The 26,442-nt window shown below is 39.6% G+C and overlaps 1 protein-coding gene across 1 annotated transcript in view; it reads left to right on the top strand.

Moving 5' to 3' along the window:
• PTPRQ (protein tyrosine phosphatase receptor type Q) overlaps nt 1-25,849 on the top strand; it is a 156,713-nt gene extending 130,864 nt beyond the window's left edge. The window contains exons 36-45 of the mRNA XM_077838126.1: nt 2,283-2,309; nt 2,986-3,067; nt 9,027-9,117; nt 10,573-10,649; nt 13,655-13,789; nt 13,903-14,028; nt 15,883-16,031; nt 18,295-18,430; nt 25,413-25,536; nt 25,812-25,849. Coding sequence (XP_077694252.1) covers nt 2,283-2,309; nt 2,986-3,067; nt 9,027-9,117; nt 10,573-10,649; nt 13,655-13,789; nt 13,903-14,028; nt 15,883-16,031; nt 18,295-18,430; nt 25,413-25,536; nt 25,812-25,849 — 985 coding nt within the window. The remainder of the gene's footprint in view (nt 1-2,282; nt 2,310-2,985; nt 3,068-9,026; nt 9,118-10,572; nt 10,650-13,654; nt 13,790-13,902; nt 14,029-15,882; nt 16,032-18,294; nt 18,431-25,412; nt 25,537-25,811) is intronic.
• Nucleotides 25,850-26,442: the final 593 nt, after the last annotated feature.

Raw genomic sequence — 26,442 nt, 5'->3', positions numbered from 1 at the left:
AGGTAAGTGTCAAACTTGAGGCACCCAATTGGCCCAACTACTTAAAAAACATTTAGTGCTTGTGAAAGGTGCCAGATGACCACCACTGAACATAGAAATCTTCTGGTTAGCAACGCATATGTGAACTAGAAGGAAGCACGTTTTGTCTCCATGCCTATTCAGTGCTTGACTTCCCTTGTTGCACAGCCAATGAGAGTGCCAAGGATGTTGGTGATGGTCCCGTCTCAATGTTCTTGGCTGTAGGTTCCACTATATCTTGAGTACAAAGGCGCTAAATGTCATATTCTGGTTGGTCATGTGATGTGTAAATTGAATGTCAATTCCCAAACAACAGAACTACCAGTGCAGTAAGTTACTAATCACAAGCAATTTCAGGGGACTGAAGACAACAGAATCTCAGAAATTATTGGGATGTCGATTGGGACGTGACTTTTATTCCATTGCTCCAAAGGGAAGACAGGGGATTCAAACAAAAAGGAAGAGCAAGCAGCATTTTTTGCAGAATCTGCTAAGAATTTTGTCCAATAAAATTATAAAGAGGGAGGAGTGCCTGACGTTCAAAGGCTAGCATATCTGTGCCCGATACATTGGCGTAATTAGTTAAGAATAGACTCTCCTTGAGAAAACTTTAGCTCTGTGAAGCTGCCAAAGTTTATGTGCCAAGTAAATGCTGGCTCGGCCATAAAGTAAGACCAGAACACAATAAGTGCTAGTGAAACTTGTGAACAGACTCCAAAGGGAAGTTCTGTGTTCATGCAGAAGGTGTCAATGCTTTATCATTCTTCACTCCCTTTTTCTGCCCATTCGGGATTTGTACCTCTGCCTTAACTGTCCTCGTTGGGCACTTTGGGTGTAATCCTGCTCCTTCTGAAGTCAGTTCCAAAATTCCCTTTAACTCCAATGGGATAGAAATCAAGTTCTTTATAAGCCTTATTTTGGATAGGGATTTCCTGTAATTTGGTCGCACTAGCCAGTTTACATTGTTTTGAGAAAATGACCATATCAACACAACATGTGTCGCCAGTGCACATATAGTGTAGCCTTGACATTAATTTCTATAGTGTTATGCAGATAATTTAATAGTATATGGCTCTTCAGTTGTTTTAATATTGTTTTTGTTTCTCATTCATATTTCCATTTGTCTTTTTTCTAAAATATATTTATTACAAAGGATAGGAGACAGTGATTTTCTAAAAAATGTTAAAGTATAGCTTCTCAAAACCAAATTCTTAATAAGATTTTTAAAGGAAAGCCATATGATTATTTACACTACTTAAAGTATTCCAGAGGTAAATATGTTAAATACATTTTAATTGGTTTAATTTCCAAGCTTATGCGATTTTAGAGAGAAAAATGTTAAAGGTATAAATTTTTGAAGGACCAAAATTTTTCATTTTGAATTTCTTTGCTAGAGATTAGGGCCCTAAATTGATAGTGCTTGATGCACCTATGGAAGGTGCTCAGATACTATGGTGATAAGCACAGTATAAGAACCTATACAGAAGAAAATAGAACATGTAGGCCCTGATCCTGCAGTGTGCCTCAATATGAAATAGCCTTCTAGGATCGGCCTTTGGAGCCTAAATATGTAGCCTGATTTTCAAATTTGCTGAGCACTCAGAAACTCACATTGAAGTTAGTCCACTTATATAGGGGCTTAAATATGGAGTTGGGAACCTACTCACCGGTTTTTGAAAATCTTGGCTTTAGCCATTTAACTTCTATATAGTCATAAAACTCACAGATTTGAAAGATGGGCACATGTTGGAGCTACAAAGGGCTTTTTGCCCTCAGTAGCCTTCTTGAGCATCCCCAGAGCTGCTATGTGGTCTGGGAGGCAGGTTTCCTTTATCACCCAAATGCTCATCTGCGCTACTTGGGCTTGACAGTGAGTCTCTGAATTTGCCCCTAAAAGAATGACATTAACACATTTCATTTTATACTATATCCTTAATGCAAAACAATGGGATGACCAATGTAAGTAAAGCAGTGTACCTGATGTGTGGATTTCTTGGGCCAGTGAGCATTTTTACCACAGAACATTGGTAAAATGATCTGAAGAGAATAATAGGCTGCAACTGTATCAGCTATACTTATAAATACATAAAGTAAGAGCTCAATAACACAGTTATCCAAGATATCTAAAATACAATATTATCCCAATCCATGGAAGAAATCAGTTTAGCTCTGATTCTTTAGTTATTTAAATTTTGCATCTAAAGCCTTATCAGAATGCACTCTTATTCTCTGACTTACTGCATTTAACACAATCTCTGTTACAGGTTACTTAGTTATAGAAAATCCATCAAGTAAGTTGATTAAAGATTTTTCTATTATGGCTATCAGTTCACTAGTTTGATGAGTGTGAATGTGTGGTTCCTTCTTCTATGTTTATTAGAAAAAACTCCAAGCTGCGTATAAATCATAAAAGCATGACTAATTGCATGGTAACTGGAGAAATGCTTTCTCTCTCTCTGGGGTGAAGCCTGCATGTCTGTGTTTTAGCTTGGGAAGTAATACAGGGATATTTAAACTCCTTGGGGTTTAAAAACCATGTCATTATGAGAATGAGGTCACTGCAATATTTTATACGTCTAAAACCTTGCAATGTTTTCTGTGCAACAAAGAGATATTATGTACTTTAGAATACAATGATAACCTTACAAACTTCATAATATCAAACCTCTGCATTGGAATGCTAAATTTATTAAAAAACAATCCCACTCCGCTAAACTTTTGACGTTAAAGCCAAAAACTAGATCAGAAGGAGTAATTGAGCGAGAAGATGCGCTTATTTTGAAATGCTCTAAACAAATCAAATAATCACACTGTTAGTGATTTATATAATGTTATTTTATCTCTGTAAGTATCAATTATTATTAAACTGGATAACAATTTCTTTTGATAAGCCAGTGGTTAAATGAAAAACAAACAAACCAAAACCCAACTTTCACATGTGTCTAACTCCTCTGTCATTACTTCTAGGCCAATAAGCAAGAAATCCTTCCTACAACATGTTGAAGAACTTTGCACAGATAACAACCTAAAGTTTCAAGAAGAATTTTCGGTATGTTACTAGCAGTTGTCACAACATTGCAAGACCTCCAGTCGTTTCATGTGTCACATTTCATGTCCATTTTAAGCATGCAAGGCCATGAAGGACTCTGGCCTTGATAATCAATACCCAATTACTAGGTTGATTGTTTAGAAAGTAATATTACACTGATTTAGGTTGTGCAGTCTTCATTGCAACCTGATCAGAATTATTCACCTTAGTGTGTCAGCAAAAGATGATCTTCTTTAGCTCTTCCTGCCATGACACCATCCTCAGTAGTTAGCTAGATTGTGACATTAAAGTGATAAATCTAAAAAATTGTAGCAATATTTCATGTAGTTTGAGAATATTTTGTTTTCAGCTATTTTTTTTCTTTTTGCTTTACGTATCACGATATTGTTCAATTTTGAAAAAAAATATTTATCAGATCTTTATGCTTAGATCAGGATAAGACATGTATTGGATTGTAACTGATCGTATACAGGTTTCATTCAGATATACCTAAGCACTTTAAGCAACATCATTTGCTCTAAGAATAAAAGCCCAATATACATAGCTGACATTTATTTTGTGAAAAGTTCAAGGCCCGATCATATTCCCATAAAAGTCAATGGGAATTTTGTTATTGACTTCAATGGGAGCAAGACTGGGCAATACACTTTCATTTCTTTAGAAATAATAGGCCAAATCCTACTTGTCTTGCTCTTATGAAGAGCCTCAGTGGGACTGGAACTGCTCATGTGACTATGGCCAGCAGCATTTGAGCCAGTAACTCTGCAAGTCATCTGACTCCTGTTGAAAAATGATTAGTTTTCAAAGCACACATGACAGCTATATAATAAATATACAATTTCAAAACTACATTTAAACCTCAACTAAACTTTTCACTGTTTTCTTAAGTAACTTCTCTTTTATGGCTATCACATTTAAATTATTTTTTACACTTTATCAGCTCTTTTTGTTATTTCAGAATCTTTATCATCATCATGTCTAACACATGCAGTTATTTGCCGTTACAAAAATAATTTGTCAATCTCCAGTGACTTTACCATTTTGGATTTATAGATTTGTCATGAATTGCTTACTATTTGGATTTATAAAAATGAAGAATCAAACAATAGACTTTTATACTACTAGATTATAATATTTCAGTTTCTCAGGGAACAACAACAAAAGTGTGAAAAGATTAATGGTATTTCCTACAGCTTTTTGGCTATGCTCCTTAAGTCTTATTGGACTGGATTTAATAATAATAAAAAAGCACCATAAAATTCTTCTGAGCAGTAATGCAGAGGAAGCTCTTTTTTTTCAGGAGTAGAAGTGTTATTTCACTAGAACAGGAGCGATTATAATTATATTATGCATGACTGAGCAGATGAAAAGTTTTCCTAGCAATGACATTTTCACATTTTAAAGTTCATCACTGGAAAGTTTCTAACGTTACCTTTTACACATTAAAGTTTCACAACAATTATAGGGTTAAAGGTTACAGCATTGAAATGACTGAAAATCTAACGTAAATCGTAATGTTCTATCAAGTAGTAGTAATATGAGCATTTTTTAAAACTTAGACAAATACTTAGAGAATAATTTAACCAAATTATTGACTGAACTCTTAGTTAACCAAGGGTATGTCTGCACTGCATTGTAAACCCAGGCTAGTGGGACCTAGGCTTATGAAATCAGTGTTTCCAAGCCCACACTTGAGCATCCACGCTGCATTGTAAATCTGGGCTTAGAGTTGCTGGATGCAGATCTCTCAGCCATGCTAACGTGTCCATACTGCACCATGCAGATCTCCTGACTCAAATATACTGCAAAATGACAGGGATTGCGCCCAAGTCCCAGCAGGACTTGGGCTCTGACCCACTCCCTAGTATGATCCTAGGACCCAGGTTCTGAGTGCTTGTTAATTCAAATCAGACAGATTTATCTGTGAACAGAAGCAAGACTTCGGCTCAAATCTGAGTCAGAGCCCAGGCTTAGAATACAGTGTAGACATACTCAAAATTGTTATGTGCCCCTTGGGTTTATAATGTACGTCAGCTTCCCCAAGTCCAAAATGTAGCAAAGATCTGCCAGATGGATTATCTGAGGCCATCCAGCACTCAGGGGCAGGTTGTGCTCCTGATGGAGGGCATATCAGTCAACTGTGCAGACAAGAAGGCTGTAAGGAGCCATGCTAACTGGTGGTGGGCCAGCTTCACCCATTTTCTGAACCCTCAGTTTTCTAAAGGTTTGGCATGTCTCCTGAGACCTATGCAAAATCAGGCTTATGTAGTATTTGATACTGTTATGGTGAGTATTTGACAATATATTTTCTAAGTGCTATTAATGAATAAGCACATCAACTACCTCCAAATATAATTTCCAACAAAAGTCCCCATATTCCCATAAAAGTTATCTAATATATACAGCATAAATGAACTATCTGTAAAGTTTATAAGCCTACAGAGAAAAATTCCTTCTGTAACAAATCATCATTGAATTTGAGACTCCAAATAGTCTTTATCCTGTGTTAAAATAATCAGTTGGGGTGAAATTCATCCTGGTGCAGAGAGCTGGCATAAGGCCATTAGCACCAGTTAAGAGCCGTGATAGGGCAGATCAAGGCAAGTGGGCATCCTTAGAGCAGCAACACAGGGTGGCTCCACACTGCAGAGAGCTCTCTGCTGCAGACTCAAATTAGCAAGTTAAAGTCAGGCTTACGGGATGTGCACTTCACATGGAAATAATGGCCCAAACTCCTGCAAACAGCCAGAGACCTTAGGAGAATGCCTCCTCCTAACACCCCTGCTTACCTTCCCGCACAAAAGCCAATTACAGAAGCTTTGTGTGAAGAAAGGAGAATGTTACCCTTTATGAATACAGGTTTCAGAGTAGCAGCCGTGTTACTCTGTATTCGCAAAAAGAAAAGGAGTACTTGTGGCACCTTAGAGACTAACCAATTTATTTGAGCATAAGCTTTCGTGAGCTACAGCTCACTACATCGGATGCAAGCTAATTGGTTAGTCTCTAAGGTGCCACAAGTACTCCTTTTCTTTTTATGAATACAGGAAATTATAACTTGTCCATTTCCAGCTTTACTTTCCTGCCATTATTGCATCCTGATTTCAACTCCTAGAAATCAACTGGGCTCTACCTGGGTGCAGGGGTCCTCCCAGTTGCAAGATCAGGGCATTACTGTTTTATAAATTAAAATGTTATTTACAAAAGAGAGAAACACAATTAACTATGAAGAAAGAATCAATTTTGGGAATGGCCACAGGTTTAATCCAGGGCAAGATTTACAAGAGACCGTATTAATTAGGAGATGAAACCGTAGCTAAATCCATTCTTTCTTAACATGCGTGTTCTGTAATATGTGATAGCATTTTCTTTAGTTTTGTATTAACTTTGTGTCTGGTAACCATGTTGTTTAATCCTTTAACATACATTGAGGTAAGTTTAATAATGTCAACTATTATATGTAAGGGGATTTGTAAATTTAGAGGGTGAATTGCTAACCTTTTCTGTGGAAAGAGGGCGAATAAAATCACTGAATTGTATAGATGCATATGGGCCTATGGAGATTAAGGGAGAGATTTTCAAAGGCACAAATGGGAGTGAGTCATGAGCTGTAGCTCATGAAAGCTTATGCTCAAATAAATTTGTTAGTCTCTAAGGTGCCACAAGTACTACTTTTCTTTTTGCAAATACAGACTAACACAGGTGCTACTCTGAAACAATTCTCGTTGACTTTCAATGGAAGATGAGCATCTAATTGCTCTTTGCAAATCTCCTCCTGTGTGATTTCATGAGAAGAGCATGGCACCACTAAGAATAGAATCCTGGTCTCCTAACGCTGAATCCTGTGCCTTAACCATAAGACCATCCTTTCTTTCTAGAAGAATAGCACCTGCAGTTGTACTATCAAGGATAAAATTATAAAGGCCATCCAGCCTTGTTGTTTCAGGACATAGACTTCTCATTAGCTGGAAGGAGGATGACATTTCCCATTGAATATAATTGTACAGCGTATGATGCACTGTGATGGTTTTGAACCCCCGTCTGAGCATCAGATGTTAACAATTGTTGGACGTACAATACTGGACTAGATGGACTGATTTGCTTATTGTTGGCTGGCTTGTTTCATTATGGCAATTGTTTTATTTTATTATAAATATTAATAAAATCTAATAAGAAAATGAAGTACAGTAAATTATGTTGTCCTCTATAACTGAAGACACCAAGTAGGTCTGGGTGAATGCTTAAAATGAGTATTTGTGAAAAATTATTTAAATAACAAACACCATTGCTCTTTGACATTATTTTTGATTTATATTATTTGCTGTTTGTGAATAACTGTACATGAAATTCTGGTCACAAGAATATTCACAGAAGGGAAAACTATCATGAAACCTCATGCAGATTTGCATTTGACAAGAATTCACGTCAGGTTGTTTGCACAGCTATCTTGAAAGCTCTTCTGGCTTTGGGGATAATTCAGCCAGGGAGCAGAAATAATATTAAGTGAAAGACATGATCAATTACAAGGCACAAATGGCAAATTATAAATAACAAATAGTTAAAACAATAGGTACAGCTAATCATTTGTGAGCAATCCATAGGTTGAAATATACTTATGTAAACCATTCATCAAATAATGAACAAAAATATGAAAGTTAGTCTGGTTGTGGATAATTTTCAAATGGAAGGAAGTGGGTAAATTCTGTCTGTATTGCCCATCACCATGGTAAATTAATAATCACACATAAATTTTGTCTCCATTTGATGGCCCATAGCAGACTTCATGGAATATTTTCCTCTTCACCCTTTTAGGTTCTGCTTTTATATATAATATAATTTGATCAAATAAGTTCTTCCCTGCAAATGATTCACCCATCTCTGCCCCTGAGTAATAGAATTCATGAACAGTTATGAAACTGCTACTGAACCCAAATAACTCTGTCCAACCCCCTCAGGAACAGGTCAGTGAGCAATAACTAATTGCCAGTTGTCTCTATTTGATTAAATGCTCACTGGTTCTCATGCTGTGGCAAGAGCTCTCCCAAGCTACAGGCATTAGGAAAAGGCATTACTCAAAAGTAAGGCTGAATCATACACAATGTAAGGAGAGTGGTCACTTTGGATAAGCTATTACCAGCAGGAGAGTGAGTTTGTGTGTATGAGGGGGGTGTGTGAGAAAACCTGGATTTGTGTTGGAAATGGCCCACCTTGATTATCATACACATTGTAAGGAGAGTAGTCACTTTAGATAAGCTATTACCAGCAGGAGAGTGAGTTTGTGTGTGTGGGGAGGGGTGGGGGGGTGAGAAAACCTGGATTTGTGCTGGAAATGGCCCAACTTGATTATCATACACATTGTAAGGAGAGTGATCACTTTAGATAAGCTATTACCAGCAGGAGAGTGAGGTGGGAGGAGGTATTTTTTCATGCTTTGTGTGTATATAATAAGATCTTCTAAACTTTCCACAGTATGCATCCGATGAAGTGAGCTGTAGCTCACGAAAGCTTATGCTCAAATAAATTGGTTAGTCTCTAAGGTGCCACAAGTACTCCTTTTCTTTTTGCGAATACAGACTAACACGGCTGTTACTCTGAAACACATAAGACATTGTTACCACATTATATGGCATCATGAAAAGGCAGGAAAAAACACAAAAGGTGATAGTCTGACTTTATCCAGACTTTTAAAGGTGAAAGTTCATGTAAGCTTAAATTGTTCAACTTGACAGTGTTTTCTGCAGCTCTGCATCTGACACTGTTGATGTAACTAGGGTTGACGGTGAGGTGAAATGCTTCTGCAATGTCTCCAGCTGCCCTTAGAAGTGTAACATATCATAGAACTGAAAAGTCCTTCCTTTTACTGGAGTGACCAGATGAGGGGAAATTATATTATTGATCTATTTGTAATACTGAGCACAAAGCAAATGTAAAGGCTTTCTAACAAATATACATTATCTTACAGGAACTTCCCAAGTTTCTTCAAGACCTTGCTTCAACTGATGCTGATCTGCCTTGGAACAGGTCTAAGAATCGCTTTCCAAACATAAAGCCATGTATGTCTTTACTAACTGGTCTCTCTTTTTTACTCTCTAACTGTAGAAGTACAGTGTATGTTTGGAATGCATCTGAATTTTTCATTTGGTCTGTCTGATATGTTACTATAATAATGTACATGTTATATTACAATTTACTATCAACTAGTCTGTTTTTGTTCCCTTGTTTGAGTAAGGGTTATTTGTAAATGGCTTTCAACTTGCTCTCACAAGCTTTAACATGCAGGTGCAAGAAATTGTAGCCCAAATAGTTTCTTAGCTTTGTAATTTAACCCAGGTAGCATTCTTCCTGGACTTTTCCCCTTAGTTAAAAAGTAAGTTAAGTGTAAAATCCACATGTTTATGCATTTGTTTTCCCTGGGAGCCTGGTGATGCTTTCTTGCGGCTACTTGCAAATATGCTGCAAGATTCCATTGAAGATCAGAGTGACTGTATGATAACTTATAAGCCAAGGCTAGATTTTATCACAGGAGACAGGAGTCTGTCTCTCTACTCAACACTGCTTCATTTTTCAGTTAATAAAACAAGAAATGCCATTATTATTTTAAGCATTAACTGTGATGTGAGATGGGGGGCATGGCATTCCTCTGTTAATGTAGCTACATTCTGTGCTATTAACTTTATAGAACAGCTGTTCCTGTTATCTGCTGCCTGGTTCAACACATATTCTGTGCTCTAATTTACAATTGCTAAAAACTGATATTCATGTTACCCAACAACATTGTCAGAAATGCTTCAGAAATCTTTCGTTTTATAATATCCTTTCTTTTTACTGTTTTGCAAAAGCAAATGTCAGGAAATGGATAATTGATTTCAGCATGTACCTATTCGGAATCTTTTTCACACACGACATCCTTCCTATTTTTCATCGCTTCTGTATACTTATAATGGGACAAATTCTGAGGTCCTTCCTCATTTTCTACTCAGTTCTCACTTACGCTGACTTCCTGTAATAGGGGTTTGCCTCGCTAAAGAATGAGTTAAAGTTCAATAAGGACATCTAGGATGTGGCCTGATGGTGGTAGAATATAACAGAACAAACAAATACAAATGATTAGGCCCAGTCTTGTAGTCTGATCCACACAGAAGACCTCAACACCATTGCACCAGCTCGTCAAAGTCAGTTGGCTCTGCAAAGGCACAACAGGTCTGTCTGCACACCTCAGATTGCAGGATTGGGGCCTTAGACATTTGCATTAGAAATAATCATCATGAGAAAAACGCACTGAAATGTAAAGAGCAAGGAAGGAGAGTCATTATACAATAAAACAGGATGGATAAATAGTTCTTGTGAGTTGCAATTACTGTACCATTTTGCCAATGTAGATTTAATAAAATTAGCTAAACAAATGTAAACATTAATTTTGAATTCTCAGCATCATAGCAACATCTGATGCATGTCACTGTAGTTTACAAGTAAACATCTCAATTAAATAGACTTTATTTCTGCTATAGATAATAACAACAGAGTAAAGCTGATAGCTGATGCTGGCATTCCAGGATCTGATTACATCAATGCCAGCTATGTGTCTGTAAGTTGGAAGTCTCTCATGATGCTCATCACATTTTTTCTATTTTTATTTTCTTTTACAAGTGACTTAAAAGGGAATATATTTTATATCAGAACATGCGTCTAATGTTTTTTCCATCCACTGCAGCTGCTGTGGCCATACTGTCACTTCTAGCACTATGAATTCATGTGTCCAAGTGTATCATTGAACATAATTAGTTTTAAAACATTTAATTTAATTTGTGCATTTTTATTGTTCGGTTGTGTTTATTAATAGTAAAACAACTGTAGTCAGCTAATTCATTTCTGGAAATTATCTCATCCTGTTCTCATTGAAGCCAATTGTGAAAATCCCATTAAGTCAGTGGTACCGGATATGGCGCTATTTTGTATTTCTTAGTTAAAGATTTTGGGGTATTGTATAAAAGATGCTATGTAAAAATAAATAGAACTGAACTAAATATTCCTGTAAGAATAGATAACATGCTTTTATGGTGGCCCTTATTATTTCATGCTAATTATGATGAGGAAAAATGTCAACAACACAGTAGCTGATTGTTCAATGACATAACTGGTACCAAAATATTTTAATACAGTTGAATAAGCTGATGTGTTTGAACATAGACAAAATAGGTCATTAAAATACTCTGTTGATGTGGGGGAGAGAGCACAGTGTCTTTTTCCTCCAATCCTTCTGCGGAATAGAATAGATGACATTCCCACCCTGCTCCAAATAATGCCTTCCCTGGAGTCTGGCTTTATTGGTAAATCAAGTAATAATAGAACATTTCTCCCCAGACTTATTTGTTTATCAGGGTTTTCTGCAGGATCTCCCTGTGTCTGCCCTTATTTCCCTGAACCATGGTAATGCCCCTTCTTGCATCCTGGTAAAACAATCAAGCTATTCCTGTTGCAATGATTATTATAATTATTTATTGTTTTTATTACAGTGGCCCCAACTGAGGTCAAAACCCCATTGCACTACAGACTGTGCAAACAAAATAAGAGACAATTTGTGCCATGCAGGTCTTACCATATAAATAGAAGAGACAGCAAAGAGTAGGTGAAAGAAAATAGTATTATCTCCATTTTACAGACAGGGAACTGAGGCACTGAGACTTGCCCAAGGTCATACAGGAAGTCTGTAGCAGAGCTGGGTATTGAACACTGATCTCCTGAGCCCTGACTCCCACCCATTGTCTTAAACATCATCCTTCCTTTCTACTAGTCAGCAAAGCTTACTCATCACTTTATACAGAGCCCTACCAGGGTGGGTCAACAGCAGAAGAGACCTTCCACCCTGTTACAAATCCTGTTACACAGCTGTAGTGCTGTTTGCCAGGCTCATGGCCTCTGAGGTGGGGATCTGGGTAGAGGGGAGGATAGATAGGTCTTCCCATCACTGGCTAGCACTCAAAAACTGATGCTGGGAAGCTCACATAGCACCTTCAAAAAGGCTGCAGAAATTGCTACTGCTAAGAGTTCTCCCATGTAGTCATTTTTGCTTGCTTCTGACTAATGCAGGCATAATGCCTTTTGTCACTACTGATAGCATATTGCAGCTGCTAAGGTCACCAATTCTCATAGCTACCACTTTGCCCTGTCTCTCCCTCTCTCTCTCTCTGTGTTTATATATGTACACAGAGAGAGAGAGATATCTATATAAAGTGAAAAGTTGTAGCTCTGAGAATTGGTGGCCTTGGCAGCTGCAGTATGCTATCAGTGGTGACAAAAGGCATTATGCCTGAATTACTCAGAAGCAAACAAAAATGCCAACATGGGAGAACTCTTAGCAGTGAGTGAGTGTGTGTGTGTGTATATATATATATGTGTGTATGTATATATACAGAGAGAGAGAGAGAGAGAGAGAGAGAGAAACACCCTGTATATACTATATAACAAGTGGAAATTGGAATGCTACTTTTATTTTTACTGGTTTACCCATGAAGGGAGAAAGCAAATAATTAACTCCGAGCTTTGCATCCCTGAGTTATAGCTCCTCACTTCACTGTTCAACTAGGGAGGATTAGTGTAGTTTCCCACCGCCACCTGTTATGTATATTATATATCAAATAAATAACAGGCAGCTGTGAATTATAGGGCTGTAATTCCATTGAGTAGTTTTGATGATGCTAATAAACTTCTGCGCTGTTTGTTCTGTTTAATTACCAGAACTCCATGATGGACTATCAGCTCTGTTGTGTAACATTTATTTTTTTTTAATTTTATATAATACATAGAGCTTCTGGTGTACCAATGGCCCCTTTAAGAAAACTGGTTCCATCCTGTGGAAGGACAGCCAGGGGAAACATGTACTGAAGTCTCTGCTTGAAAAAACTGCTCTCATGCTTTTAATCCATTTTTAGAATTATGTACAAAAACAGAAACCACAATCATCCCTTCCATGGAAAAACCCACAGGGTGACCTCAGGGAATCTCTCTCAGAGAGAGACTTAGAACATCACTTTTCAGGGCTGAGGTTCCCCCAACCCATTGGCAGGAAAAAGGCCACCTCTGAACCTGGGCTGATCAATTGGAGGATAAGGCAACCTATGTGGGCTCCCCACCAGCTCTGGATCCATAGCAGTTTTGCATTAATAGAGTTGCACAACCATGCCCCCAGCCACAGCTGCCCCAGGATCATGGGTGAAACTCTGCAGTAAAGGTAATACAGCCATAGGCTGTAACCTTGGCATATTTTTAATTACCGTAAGTGGCCGTGACTTCAATTTGACATCTTTTTAAAAGATGCCACTTCCAGTAGCACAGGTCCTCTAACATATTTGGGCGGTGGCTGAGAACAGACTTACTCAATGGAAGGAATATCACCTATTGAATTATCCACATCACTTAGGCTTTCCTTGGAGGTTTCCCATTCAACAACTTGCCAGGCCTATCCCTGTTTAATTTCGTGTGTCTGACAAATTCACAACCTCTGGTAATATGGCTGCAGGCATAATTATGAGTCATACACATGCACACTTTTTGTTTGTGTATATCCATATATATTAAATATTTTCATTGTAGGGCTACTTGTGTCCAAATGAGTTTATTGCTACTCAGGGACCATTACCAGGAACAGTGGGTGATTTCTGGAGAATGGTGTGGGAGACTAGAGCAAAAACACTCGTGATGCTTACGCAATGTTTTGAAAAAGGACGGGTAAGTTACTGGCATATCAGTTAACAATGCATTCAATAACTGGAAATTATATATATTCTTTCTATCAGGATTATAGATGTTCATTGTTAATAAGCAGTGTTCTCTGACTGCAGGTAAGATGTCACCAATACTGGCCAGAAGACAACAAACCAGTGACTGTGTTTGGAGATATAGTGATTACCAAATTAGTGGAAGATATTCACATAGACTGGACTATCAGGGATCTAAAAATTGAAAGGGTAAGGGAAAACTGAAAAATGCTTTTATAAAAATATACTCTTAAAGCCCCAGTGAACATCAAATGTGTTCCATCCCACTCAGCTGTCCCTAAAAGTTCTTCTTTTAATCTCAAATTTGTATACATTGCATTGTCTGGTTTTTCTGAATATTTTTAATAGTGGCCTTGATTTTAGACCTTTTTGAATGTTGTCTCCAGTTTCTGTCCCATGGAACTGATATGTGAAACCCAGATGATAGGAAGTGGAATATCAGGGGTACTGAGTCTCTAGTCTGCTGGGATTCAGAGTTTCTACCTGACTATCTCAATATCTTTTCTGGAAGGGATTAATTATAAAAACCCCTTCTAATGCATCCTTCCCAGATAAAGCAACCAAGGGCGAGATTCTCTGGAACAGTGCAGCTGCTTTGTATTGCATCAGCAGCAGTAGTGAACTATAGAGCTGGCATGACCAGCCCTGGGAGATTCACCTCAATACAAGTGGCTCTTGGGGTCTTACTACCAGTTGCACTTTCTGTACTGGCCTAGGAGAAGTGGCCTGGAGGCACCAATGCTGTTGGGATCCACAGCTGTGGTTTCAGGCTTTTGGAACCATTAGCAACCAGTATAAATCAGAAGAGCACTTAGGCTCAGGAATCTGTCCTGCTTACGGTAACCAAGACCATGCCTCCTTTGGACCTCCAGCACTGACGTATATAGTGTGCAATTCTGCCAGACCCTAGGATCTGACCCTACATGTCCAAATGTAAAGATGCGTTAATCTTTTCTTGACACACACTAGTGGAAACAAGTAGGCAACATCCCAATTATCAGACTCTTAGGAATACATTGTGTACATAGTACAGAGCAATGAAACATTTAAAAACAAGATTGTGAGATATGATAAATTTGTTTTGTAGCTAATACAGAACACAGAAGCAACCAGAGTAAAAGGGGACTCTACAGCCAGAAATGTATGCTGGCAAAACACAAATTCATATCTGTTAACCAATATGAGGCTTTCAAAAAACATAGGTCATGCTCTCTAAGTGTTCCGTATGCAGTCACTAAAATACATTACACCTTAAATTGTGCCATTTATCAGTATGCCGATTAAGTATCCTGTATTTTTGTCTTTTAACTTTGCTCTTCGTTTTAAACCCAAAAATGGATGAGTTGTTTATTTATCTAAGGTTTTTTCCATGCAAGTCAACATGTACATTTTGCATCCATAATCCCCCTCAGCGCATCCTACTTTACTAACATAGATCCAAATTGTCCTTATGCATAATAATTATACAGTAGTTAAGTCAAGTAGTCACTTGCTGCTTTTATGTATTATCATACATAATGCTATAGTGGGGTAGTCGCTCACATACTTTCCACTTGCTTTCTGGCCAAGAGTAATTGGCATTGGACCAGTTGGCTGCCTTGACAGTAGCAAGTCAGTGTAGGGAAGGGTCAGATGGAACACCTTCTCTGATTGAGTTTCAGCCACCTTTGCTCATTGAGCTACTAGAAGACCTGGGGACACTTCAGCTTGTAATCTGCAAATTGGACCCAGGTCCTATCTGGCTTGTAAAGTCAAAGGGAGAGTTACTGAGCCTCTTACTGGCTGAGGTCATTAACACTTTCCCATGGGTGGGCTACTGCCAGCTTCCCATAAACAACAGTCATTAAACCCATTAAATCAGTTTTCTCCTGATGCTAGTACATTTGACAACACTGTAAGTCTCAAACTTTCCTCTTTAGGTAAGGTTATTGAGAAGAATGTGCTAGGAAAACTTAAGTGTTACAGTGCAGTTCACTTCTAGATCTAATGTGGGTCTGTTTCAAAATTCTAATACAGAACTTGTATCTGATTTGTGCTTGCCAGCATGGGGATTGTATGATGGTACGTCAGTGTAACTTTACTGCCTGGCCTGAACATGGGGTCCCTGAAACTACAGCACCATTAATCCATTTTGTCAAGCTGATCCGTGCAAGTCGAGCACATGATAACACACCTATGATTGTTCACTGCAGGTAAGCAGAGAATTAAGTACATACATGAAATTGGTTTAAAGTGTAATACCATTTAAGTGAATATTAGTATACAGGAAAGTTGCCAGATTGAAAGCAGTGGGGTAAAAAGGCTGTTCTTTTATTCAGAATATAACCCTGGCAGCAGGGCAAGTTTCCAAGCAGTGTTCCTCAACTCCTTCTGGAGGTAGAAGACCAGTTTGTGCTTTCCCTTCCACGCCATGCAATCCAACTGATACGATGTCAGTGAAAGTGTTATTCTGGTATTTACCATACAGGCACATTAAAGTTCACTTCAGATTTCCTATTTACTTAAAATAGGAGATATGTGTGGGGTAACAGTTGACAAATGTTGACTTTGTAATGACTTCTACCATAATTATAGCTTTCTTTAAGGAAGAAGTATTGAAAAGTTTATTTAAAATCTACATATCATATATTATCAGAAGACAGAAACTACATGGGAACCTGCAAAGAATGGAGACTTGGAATAGAAGGTTGTATCTAGAATCTCTTTCACATTCAAAGGCCAGATTTCAAACTTGGATCCTAAAAATAGATGCCCAAATCTATATGTTGGGGAGCTAAATAAGTGGTCTGGTTGTGAGACAAGTTCAGCTCTCATTGCTCCGATTGATTTCATTCTCTACTACACCATTACACTATCATTTCAAAGAGTCAGTGTCTGAGCAAGGCTAATCCTTCAGTAAAATGGTCTACATTTTATACAGTTCTTTCCACATTTTCAGATGGTCTCTTAGTGTCCCCACTGACTCAGTGGGCACATTCCGAAGTAGTGATTCAGGCTAAGAACCCTGTTCCAGATTCTCTGGTGCGCTCAGTGTGAGGGGACACTGAGCAATTTGGTTTCAGCTCTCAGTTGTCTGCTCCATCCCTCATCTGTGTTCAGCCTATAATGCTTTGGGACTGCTCTAACTTGCTTCAGCTGTCAGTGTCACTAAGGGACCATCCACCAAATGGCCACTGCTGGAACATAATGCTTTCCTGCTACTCCTATTCCCTGCTCCCAACGCAACCTCTACACTAGAGGCTAGTGGAAAAGGCAGCTACACTGGCTCTATGGTTCTGAGGACTCCCCCATGCTGGTGGTTGTCCCCAAATGGGAGATAGGGCCAGATTCCATCCCCTTTGCACTGCAGAGAGGTGCAAAGGGGACAAAGAATTTGGCCCCCAGCCCATACTAAGGATGTTCCCTTGCTTATGTCACTAGGACCTTGCAGCAGCAACACATGTCCTCATAACCACAGGATTCATGTATTGTCATACCACTTAGCAGAGCTTCTCACATGTTGCAGCTTTTACAGAATGCAGTCACACACTTGGTGAGCGAACATAATCATGTTACTCCTGCCCAGCATTTTTTGCACTGCTCGCTTATGAGTGTGGGAATGATTTTAAGGTAACCCTGTTAATTTTCAGACCCCTTAATTAAGAAGAATACTCCTAGCCACAAGAGTGTTGGACTTGCCACTTCAGCCTAGCTATCCATTCCCACCTTTTTTCAAAAGTTTTTTCTTGTAAAGCAATTCACTGTATAGAAGTCCTCTTTGTTTTGTTTAGTTTTTAATAGAAATGCACCACATTTCAGTTTTGCAGAACCTCGTGATTGCAGTTTTGTTGCATTCAAACCAGCAAGGTTTGTCGGGATTCATATAAAAGCTTTTTGGCTCCTTCCCAGTCCTACAATTTACTAAACAGGGTAGTTTTGATTTAGCTGCACTTCATGAGTCAAGCTTTGGCTTTGCACAACCAAAGCCAGGTCATAATTCACATCTAGATTCCATTTTATCCCAACCAATAAAGGTACCAGAGTGAGAGGGTGGGTAAAAGTTCTAGTTTTGGCCCAATTTTCTTTTAATAATAAATTTATTTTTCGAGGTTTTGAATTCATAGATTCAAAGGCCAGGTGGGACCATGGTGATTACCTAGTCTTATCTCCTGTAAGGCATAGGTCATAGAACTGCCCCAAAATTATTCCTAGAGTATACCTATTAGAAAGACATCCAATCTTGATTTTAAAATTGTCAGTAATGGAGAATCCACGACTACCCTTGCAGAATTGTTCCAATGGGTAATTACTCTCACCATTAAAAATGTAAGCCTTATTTTCAGTCTGAATTTGTCTAGATTCAACTTCCAGCCACTGGATCTGCTATACTGAAGATTTGCAATGATATATATTAAAATAATTAGTGTATAAACTATATTTTATTTCATGTATTTATTATTTATTTATTCTTTACAGTGCTGGGGTTGGAAGAACAGGGGTTTATATTGCACTTGATCACTTAACACAGCATATAAATTATCATGATTTTGTGGACATCTATGGACTTGTAGCCGAGCTGAGAAGTGAGAGAATGTGTATGGTACAGAACCTGGTAAGATATATAGAATTTATATGCATCCTATGTTAAGAAATCATTTCGTTCTCTGAAGTACTGCAAAAATGAGCAGCGAAACTTATGAAAATCAGCCTTATTGTAAGTTTTCTAGTACTTCCCGGTTGGATTGGAAGCATTATACCAGTACACTTTCTTGAGGTCTTTAGACGCTTGTCTCCCAGCCAAGGAGTGCAAAGATGAAAGGTAATGTTTTTAAAAAGTAAACCAAACCTTCTCAGACTTTGTGAAAAGGTTTATTTTGAATTTTGGGTGAAGGTTCAGGTAATTTTTTTTAGACCCAAAGTGATTTGCCAACATCTTATTATATTTGACTTTATTAACTCTTCTGATAAGTAAGTTTATACAAATATAGGGCTCCATCCTCCAAAAATGTAAACATGTGCTTAACTTTACCCATACCAATAGTCCCATTGACTGACTTATTTTAAATTGACCTTAAATAAGGTTACAGAAGTGAGTTAAGTTATGTGCACTCTTCAGTATTTGTAAGATAAGTGTTTGAAGAGCCTTCTCTGGACCTAAAACAAGATACATTTTTATTTAGCAATCATATGCAAGGTGAGTATAAGTTATTAAGAGAAAAATAATTGAACTGCTAGAAAAAGGACTATCCTAGGCTTAGAGATCTCGGTACATGCTGGTTTCCATGGAACCTTAGTGGACTTTAAAGCTGCCCTTAATGCCCCAATTAGTGGTAATCCTGCTGCAGTGCCCAGGGTCTCTTTGTATTAATTCCTGTAGGTTTAATAGTATTATCTAATTCAGAGGCTCTTAAACTGTGGTCTGAGAACCACCGGTACTCCCTGGAGACCAGGCTGATAACATGGTGCTGACTCTTCCTGTTTATTTCTAGCAGTTAAACGGTAAGCAATTGCTGTAGTTACCTCAGGGTTGTTATATAATCATGAGGTGAAACTCTGGTTCCATTGAAGTCAGTGGCTAAACTCCCACTGACGTTAAGGTCTGGATTTCACCCACGAATGGAAAAGGAAATGGCTATGAGATAACATCTGTATTAAGATGCAGTAACAGTATGAAGAAGTTTGAGATCCTTGATCTAACTCAACCACTACAATTAAGGGTGCTTAGTTGTAAGAACTACAGGTCTTAGACTGAGCTAAGAAGGGGTGTGTTCCTGTTGTTGGGGTCAGACTTCAATGGATGCAGATTTGCAGACCCTTTGGACAGGTCACTCTTGACCCAGTTGCTAGTTCATCGCATACTCTTCCTTGCCAGCGGAGAGTGTGGTATTAATTTGAACCTCTTTGTCTAAGACATGACTTACAAGCTTATCAACTCTTTATATTGAGATGTAAGTCTCATGCTGGCATTCTGCTGAGTACAAGCCTGAGGGTTTCAAAGCTATTTGTGGGCATGTCTATACAAATACTTAATTTGTGGCAAGCTGGGATGTTAATCTACAGAGTTACAGTGTGCCACACAATAACTGTCCATGTGGACCCTGCTGATGTGCACTAGGTGTTCTCTAGTCTGCATTGACCGACCACGGTTTGAAAGAGCAGTACAGCAAAGTGCACTAGGGAACTTTTAATGCTCACTACCAGAGTCTACATAGGCAGTTAGTGTGCAGCACTGTAGATTTACCTCCAGCTTGTTGTGCAATGAGTGTTTATGTAAACATGCCCTGCAAAAGGAGGCTTATCCAGTTTGGGAAGCATTCCTGCTATCCATATTGGATTGGAGAATATGGGAAGTGAGATGAAGGTGATGTGTAAAGCTCATCTGTCCTTTCTAGCAGTTGAACCTATACATCTGAGATTTTGGGATCTTAGGTTGCAAATTGAGACTATGGTACAATGTCACCTGGAAAATATTGTTGTCTGGTTGTTTATCGTTTGGGATTTTTTCCCTTCTTTATTCTGTTTATTAACTGTTGGCATCAGAATGTAGAGTTCTCTAGTTACAATAGATGGCCGTAGGGAGTTGAAAAAACATCCATTCTGTTCTGTTTGTTCTCTAGCAAACGTCAGTTTGGTAATATGATGGGGTGTACAAACCCCACACTGGACAACAAGGGGAAAGGGCGCTGCTCTGGGCCCAACCAGTGCCACCCCGCCACACTGGAAATTTCCCTATTGTAGGAGGAGTTGAAAGGCAGGAAAACAGCTCATTTGGTGGCAGTAGCAGACCAGCGAAGAGAGCAGACCTGCAGCTCCAGCAGAGGAGAATGGAGGGAAGGTGGAAATCTCTCCCTAAGACAATTGCCCAAAGGTCCCTCCCTGACGGAAAGGAGGACCTGTTGCAGAGACAGCTGGAGAGGGAAGCATTCCCCTCTCCCCCTCATATGATCTCTGGACTTTGGTAATCCCCTTTATTTTTTGTTTGGACTATCCCAGCAGAGGAAAGCCCTAGGACTGAGCTGGCCCAGGAGGGTGGCCATATCGTGGGTGGAGGCAGGTGGCACCTGAGAAAGAGAGCTACCATGTGGCATGCCATCATCAGAAGCAATGTTCCCTCTAATTTTTGATAGGCCGTGTGCGCAAAAAATTTCTTCTGTGCAAATTGTTGTTCTTCTGTGCCATTTTTTGTGCGTGCGCCGTGTTTCGCCACGTGCGCGGGGTTTAGGGTCTGTGTGCGTGCGCACCACGCACAGCTTAGAGGGAACCGTGCTCAGAAGGTGCCTGGTGGTGAGCAGGTACCCTTCACGCCGCCTTAATCCAGCGCGTGACTTTGGGACAGTTGCAGGAGGGGAGACGGGAAGAGTCCCCGAGAGGGCAGCCTTAAACAGCCTCGGCTGTCAGATCCCTGATAGCCCTCAAAGGACCCTGGTTCAGAGCCCAGTGGAGTGGGAGGGCCCAGGTTCCCCTACCAACAACACCCCTGCAGGTCACAGGCCTTAACCCTGACCACTAGGTGACACTACCTGACCAACCAATCCCAGAGTGAGGACCATCACAGGTAGGTTTAAATGTAGCACATGTAGCTAGGTGAGAAAATAACAGGACTCCTATCACTGGGATTTTACTGTGGTGAGGAGCACTGGAACCGGTAGTCTTACATCCTTCATTGCAAATCAAATAATCTAAATAGCCTCAGTGGGAGGCCATTCAGTGGAGGCCTCACAGAACCAAAGCATTACAAATAAAAAAGACAACAGATAAGGTCAAGGCTTATTTAAAAAACATATGTTTGTCACTCTTGCTTACATCTGGGCTTACTTTTTGGCCTCTGCTAGAATCTGTAATACGAGAAGCTGTTCTCTTAATACTTATTTCCAACCTGATCAAAGGCAGGAAGTATTGTCATTGTTACTTTGGTATAATATTGGCAGTGTCAGGAGAGAGCTTGTTCTTCTCCAAGTCATTTCCAGCACAGTTCTGCAGAACCAAGAGGTGCAATACTCCATGTCACCATGGAGACTGATCCAAACAGAACTGATTCTTATTAGTTTTTGAGGGTTATCCATTGTTTCCCTAAACAAAGCAAGGTTTTAGCAGTACAGGCTATTCTGACATTTCCATTATAAAACACCTCATAACGGTCTCTAATTTGGGTTTTAATTGTCAGCATAGAGAAGGTACCAAGACAAAAGCAATTCCCTCCCACCTCCAATTAAAAAATAAAAATAAAAAATCACCTTCTCTTTAAATTGTAGGAATAAAATAAATATCACCCTTCCTTTCCATATTTATAACATTGAAATTGTTTTACTTTTGCAGACCATTGTGTTGCAATTTTGAACTACTGGTACAGGGCTAGATTAAGAATAAGCCTAACATAGCTGTGCAGTGAAATAGGAAGGGGAGTAGGGACTCCCTCCTTGCCAGCTCGTCTACCTGAATCTTAGCTCTCGGTGCTGGGAGAGTACAGGGGCTGTGCATAAGACACTATCCCCAGGGAAGGGCAGGGACTAGGTTAGGTCATGACTCAACTCCCTTGTTCCCCTCCTACACACAACACTTTGTGTCAGCCAGCAGTATAGGGTTGCCAGGCATCCGGTTTTAGACCAGAATGCCTGGTCGAAAAGGGATCTTGGCGGCTACAGTCAGGAGTGCTGACGGGGCCATTAAAAGTCCAAGCAATGGTGCAGCAGGACTAAGGCAGGCTCCCTGCCTGGCCTGTCTCTGCAAAGTTCCTGGAAGCAGGTGGCATGTCCCTCCTGCTCCTAGGTGCAGGGGTAGCTAGGGAGGCTCCGCCTGCTGCCCTTGCCCTGAGCACCGGTTCCGCTGGGAACCATGGCCAATGGAAGATGCAGAGGTGGTGCCTGCAGGCACAGGCAGCCCGCAGAGCCCCCCAACCCCTCTGCCTAGGAGCCAGACATGCCGTCCACTTCCAGGAGCCGTCTGAGGTAAGTGCCACCTTGCCAGAGCCTGCACCCCAAACCCCCTCCCACACCCCAACCTCCTGCCCTGCTTTAGAGCCCCCTCCCATACCCTAACTCCCTCCTGGAGCCTGTACCTCGAAACCCTCCTGCACTTCAACCCCTTGTCCAGCCCTGAGCCCCTCCTGCACCCAAACTCCCTCCTGGAGCCTGCACTCCCTCCCACACCCCAACCTCCTGCCCCAGCCATGAGCCCTCTCCTGCATCCCAAACCCCTCATCCCCACCAGACCCCACACTCCCATCTTGAGCCCATAGCCCCTCCTGCATCTGAACACCCTGCCCTAGCCTAAGCCCCCTCCCACAGTCCAAACCCATTGGCTGCAGCCCAGAGCCCTCTCCCTCCTCCTGAGCCCCTCATTTCTGGTCCCACCCCAGAGCCTGAACCCCCTCCTGCACCCCAACCCCCTGCCCCAGCCCAGTGAAAGTGAGTGAGGGTGGAGGAGAGCGAGCAACAGGAATGGAGTGAGCAGGGGCAGAGCAGGGGGCAGGGCAAGGGTGTTCCGTTTTGTGCAATTAGAAAGTTGGCTTAGAAAGTACTGGTTGAGGAGTAAGCTGTACCCTAAAAAGGATTGTAGAAAATCACTCCCTTTTTCCCCTCCAGTACAACCAAGGCACTCTGGGAGGTACTGTGTCTCTCCGAGACCTTGTCTGCAACTGCCTGCACTTGTGAAGGTGTGTAGGGTACATGTCACTACATGCTGTAGTGACCATAGTACAGTGGGTACATACATGCAGCAGCGAAAGCCTCCAGCAGTGGGAATAGAAGAGAAGGCTCTTGGCTGCTGGAACCTTTTTCCCACCGCTCAAGTCTTTCATTGTTGCAGGGAAAGGCTCTGCTAAAAGTAGCAGTGTAGACATGCCTTCCCCCTGTTTGAGCATGTAGAGAGCTGTACAGGATATATATCCTCGGATTCAGGAATGTAGGGCACTCTACACTACTTGCCTAAGCCATGGCTCACCATCTACACTGCCATCTATACCTGTGCTAGCTGGGTGTGCAGCATCTGTACTCTACACGCCACCATGTGGACCCCTCAGGGGTGTTTCAGCTACACAGGGCCCCTTATTCTGGGCTATACAGTAGAACCTCAAAGTTACGAACGGAGAATGGAAGTTGTTCATAACGCTGAAATGTTTGTAATTCTGAACAAAGCATTATGGTTGTTCTTTCAAAAGTTTACAACGGAACATTGACTTAATATAGCTTTGAAACTTTACTATTCAGAAGAAAAATTCTGCTTTTAGCCATCGTAATTTAAATGAAACAAGCACAGAAACAGTTTCCTTACCTTGTCAAAACTTTTTTTTAAAGTTCCCCTTTTTTTTAGTAGTTTATGTTTAACACAACACTGTACTCTATTTGCTTTTTTGCCCTCTGCTACTGCCTGATTGCATACTTCCCGTTCCAAATGAGGTGTGTGGTTGACCGATCAGTTCCCAACTCTGGTGTTCTTAACTCTGAGGTTCTACTGTATGTAAAATGCAGTCTAGTCCCTAATGAAAGTGATTTTTTTTCCAGGAAAAGACCCTACAAAAAGGTTTTTGACACATCATGTGCTCCCCTTCATCCATTTTCCTGCCCCAATGGGAATTTCAGAAAGATTTTTAGTGCATACAGGTGGGAGCTGCTTTGGCACAACAGACTTTATAGCTTTTGGGGTTCAAAATCATAACATTACAAACTATTTAAACAATTTATGTTGTAGTAACTTCAGTCTCTCAGGTCACAGCTCATATTTGCCTGCTCATATTTGATCCATTACAGAGCAAGAAATCTTCCCCAAAAAAGGCTTTACTACAATGGGTATTTTGAAGCAATCGCACCCTATCATGTCAATAAAGATTTCAGGATTGATATATGCAAACAATATGTATTGCTACTGTATACTGAAGCAGCTCTGAAAGTTTATTGTTTCAGTTATCTGTGGCTTGAGAATTACTGATTCCAGAGACATAACCATCTAAATGAAACTCTCATTATGTGTTAGAAACAGTTTGAATGATTAAGAGTTTTACCCCAATGCACAAAAGCCAAGAAAGTCAACATTTTTATTTCTTAGCTGGTTCTCAAAATGACCTCTACAACAGGCATCTATCTTTAGAAGCTATTTGTTTTTTCCCTCATGAACAGGCCACGTATCAAGTGAATGGAATTTAGTGGATTTTTTGGATTTGACTGCACCCTGCTGGCTTTCAGCATGCTAGGAGGGAGGAAAGTTTCTTCATTTAAGTGTTTTTGATGTATGTGGTTCAGCTTCTTCATTCTGAATCAAATGTTGGAAAAACAAGCTGAACGCATTTTTTTAATGTATAACTAGCTTTTAGGGAATGGTGTGGTGCAGTCTATTATCTTCAGTTATGTTTGGAATAATGTTTGTATATTTGAGCATAGTAATTAACATGCCTATAGACTAATAATTGATCATTCATAATTATCAAAATTGGGTCAGACATAAGACATTATCAAAGGATTGGAATAAGTTGCTAAACTAGAATTACTTTCAGAACATCTATATGTTTTAATTCAATATTACTTTAAAATATTTTGTTATTAAAAAAGCAAATTTTCCATCATAAAATCATGTAAGTAACCTCTAACTTTTACATCTTACAGGCACAATATATTTTTTTGCATCAGTGTGTTTTGGACCTATTGACAAGCAAGGGAAGCAGTCAGTCCATATGTTTTGTAAATTATTCAGCACTGCAAAAGATGGACTCTTTGGATGCCATGGAAGGTAAGTAGATACAGATTGTTCCAAAGTTATTTTTCCTAGCAGGTGCATTGATTTGTTCATACTAATAAGCATACTTTGACAAGCACTTGGAAGCTTGATAAGTGCAAAGTTATGGCTTTCTGCTGTCCTTTAACCCAGATTCTGGTATCAGTCATTGCTCAAGCTATTTACATTGTTCAACAGAAATTCTTTCAAATACATACTAAGAGTTATCAGTAATTGTTTAATGTTCATTTTAAAAGCAGTTTAATTTAATGTATTTGTTTCTGTTGTAGGTGATGTGGAACTTGAATGGGAAGAAACTACCATGTAAATATTTAAAACAAAGATTATTAGGTCTTGAAAACCAAATGGTATTTTTCTAAATTCAGGGGCCAAAACAACTCCCCTTATTATAATGAATTAAAAACAATCATTTTTTTAAACGTTGAAATGATTCCTTTTCTATCAATGTGCCTTCATAAATGTGATAAATTATTTTATGCAAATCACTAGGCAATAAAGATCAGCAATACTTTTGCCCAGATTGCAGTTCTGTTGTTATATAAATAACTCAGTATGTATTTAAATTGAAAGTGTGCTCTCAACAAATGCCCCTTTTTCCCAGTTATCTTGTAAAAGCTTAAAAATGAGCCAAATGTGAAGGAAAATGTTCATATTCCTAGCGTGCATAATTCAGTGTGAATTTGCTGTATTCTTTTGTTTGTTTTTGAGTAAAAGCTTGAATTCTTTGACTCAGTAATGTTAGTTTGGCCTCCAGGGTGTTGACAATTCTTGTGGATTACTTCCAATACTGTCACAATGATCTTTACCTAAATGTATGTTCTTGTGTTTTAAATCTGCTGTTTTACGAGTGCTAGGATATCATCTCATGATCCTGAACAGCTGAAGAGTCACCCCCTGACA

The sequence above is a fragment of the Eretmochelys imbricata genome, chromosome 1 (genome assembly GCF_965152235.1).
Source record: "Eretmochelys imbricata isolate rEreImb1 chromosome 1, rEreImb1.hap1, whole genome shotgun sequence".
NCBI classification, from domain to species: domain Eukaryota; kingdom Metazoa; phylum Chordata; order Testudines; family Cheloniidae; genus Eretmochelys; species Eretmochelys imbricata.
The sequence above is the reverse complement of the archived record's forward strand: the minus strand, read 5'-3'. Positions and strand labels throughout refer to the sequence as shown.